The sequence below is a fragment of the Palaemon carinicauda genome, chromosome 8 (assembly GCF_036898095.1).
Source record: "Palaemon carinicauda isolate YSFRI2023 chromosome 8, ASM3689809v2, whole genome shotgun sequence".
Taxonomy (NCBI): Eukaryota; Metazoa; Arthropoda; class Malacostraca; order Decapoda; family Palaemonidae; genus Palaemon; species Palaemon carinicauda.
Window position 1 is genome coordinate 143,679,279 of NC_090732.1, and position 2,500 is coordinate 143,681,778.

The 2,500-nt window shown below is 39.4% G+C and overlaps 1 protein-coding gene across 1 annotated transcript in view; it reads right to left on the reverse strand.

The window, feature by feature from the left end:
- The window catches only part of LOC137646008 (uncharacterized), a 19,472-nt gene that overhangs the window by 16,962 nt on the left and 10 nt on the right, over window positions 1-2,500 (reverse strand). The window contains exon 1 of the mRNA XM_068379139.1: window positions 1,504-2,500. This exon is cut by the window's right edge and continues 10 nt beyond it. Within this exon, the coding sequence (XP_068235240.1) occupies window positions 1,504-2,074 (571 nt within the window). The 5' untranslated portion in view covers window positions 2,075-2,500. The remainder of the gene's footprint in view (window positions 1-1,503) is intronic.

A 2,500-nucleotide genomic window follows, 5' to 3' on the forward strand; every position in this document is an offset into this window, starting at 1 on the left:
AAGAAGTTACATATGGTATTGATATACAGTATTTTATCTCATTTTTTTAGTTATGTGGAAAGGGTGTTAACGTTTCCTTGAGAGAGAGAGAGAGAGAGAGAGAGAGAGAGAGAGAGAGAGAGAGAGAGAGAGAGAGAGAGAGAGAGAGTTTACCTTGGAAAATTTTATTAATGAATATACAGAATGTTTTTCACAAAGAAATTTCTGTATTCACCTCATGTTTTATTGTATCTTTGAATAATATTAGGAGATATATCCCGGAAATTCCAGTAATTACATCAGTAATAACTTAATATCGTCTCAATCTCGTTAGAGTAAATATGAGTCATGAAATAAAATATATCCTTCAGCAAGATGTGACGATTAAGAGAAATTGCGTTTAAAAAAAAAACACACATTTAAAATTTGTGTTTAGCTACCGGTAATGGCATATAAAAATATGTATTCAATTAAGTTATCATATTTTCCAATATATTAATTTTAGTATTATCATTGTATTTAAGACTCGTACATTATTAGTCAAAATTCACAATATTGCTAAAGTTAAAACAGTTATACTTGAATAGGCCAAAAAAGTTGACCAGTCTAATATTTAGAATTTTTCTTTTCTTTTCTTTTGGTGGTTTCACATACTGACTTTGATGATGTGAGTTCTAACTTAGAATTATTCCTAGAGCTAAAAAAAAATCTAACTGAAGCCCTTTGCGTCAATAGGCGTATTAAATGATGATGATGATGATACTTTTCTGTGGTTTCACATAATGATTTTGATGATGTTATAATTTAAAAATTTTCCTAGAATTCTTAAATATATCTTAATCTTTATAGAAGCCCAGGGAAATATAGCTTTGTTCATATTTTTAAAAGAAGAGATTTTAAGACTCAGAATAACGATTCTTCATTGCTATAAGGTTCGCAGGATTTTCCGATAACCTAAGGCTACCCAAGTCGTCCGGAAAGAGAGGTCGGTTATTCTTAGGGAGAAAAATCAATAGCCTTCACAGCTCGCAGCTGTTGTACAAAAACCGACAATGGGTTCAGGAAACAATCAAAATATATTAGATCAGTTACCAGTAAATTAGATGTGCTAGTATGCTTTAAATATAAATATACATATATTTAATGTATAGTTTTTATGAGGAAAAATTAATTACATGAAACAAGTACAGATAGTTATAATCTTCCACGAAGAATTATCTTGAGGGAAAAATAATTGATGGAAATAACACAAAAGAAACTAGTGTAACAAAACAATAAGACTTTTGGGCGATTGTGAATTATCAGGTTGAGCGTAATAATGCGTCAACATCATACCCAACGTAACCCAGATAATCGAAGATAAAGTAACGGACGGAATTGATTACCGCTTACGCAGAAATTGCGTCAGCGGGTTTATCAAATTAATAGAAACTAATCCTAATGAGAGCGGTTACTATTAGAGATCATGCACCTACATACACACATTATGCACATACTATTGAAAATGTGTAAATTGATTCTTACCTGTGATTTTACACTGCTTGGTTTTAGGTGTCGTCGCCGTCCTGCCGGAGGAGGAGGGCGAAGAGGACTTCTTCGGGGTTCCTAGGACAGGAGAAACCAGGGTCGTCGTTGTGGGTTGGGCTGTTTCCAGCATCGTCGTCGTGTGAGTCTTGGTCGTCGTTGCAGAGAAATCAATAGCAGCGTTAGACAGATGGTGTCCGGATAATCTTTCTTCCAGCGCGCTTGTAGTCGTCTCTTTTGCTAAACTTTCGAATGACGTCGCAGAACAGGAGGGCAGAGATGTCAGCAGGGTGGTTGTCGTTGTCTGGGGTCGTATCTTTTTAGTCTTGACGGGGGTCCATACGTATCGTCCGGGGGTCATCGGTTTAAATCGAATCGGGTCGAAGTTCCATTTCTTCATGAACTGCTCCGCAGTTATGGTGATGAGCGATTCGGCCATGCGCATGTTCGCCTTGGGGTCGTTCGGGCCAAGTTCCGACAAGGCCCGTCTCGCAGCAGCGGATTTCTTGAGAAAATTGCGGATGTCCGCCTTCGCTGGAGAATATGGGTCGTCCATCGGGTGCGATATCATCTTAGAAAACCTTTCGCTTTGCTAAAGATACAACAACGCCGTTCCGGAGAATTATACGTTCACTAATATGATGATCCCCCAACACCAACAAAACCACTTTCCAAAAGAAATATTTATCACCCAGGGCACCCTTCCTTCCGTCCGCACTGCCTAAGATCTCGGCCGCAACTGATGGAGTGCGAGAACTGCGTCGGACCATAACATCTCGTATCCCCGACTTGAAGTTGGACCTTTAACTTCGAACTTTCAAAAGAACGCGCGCGCGAGAGGGAGGCTCCTCGGGACATGGGCCAACGGTCCTTTCTGTCAGGGCATTTAACTTCGAAAAGCCCTCGCTCACTCTGGCCGCAGTAGTAGCTCAGAGCGCTCGGGCTTGCCGCCTGATTGCTTATAATGCCGTCCGAAAACTAACCGACTTCTGTGTTG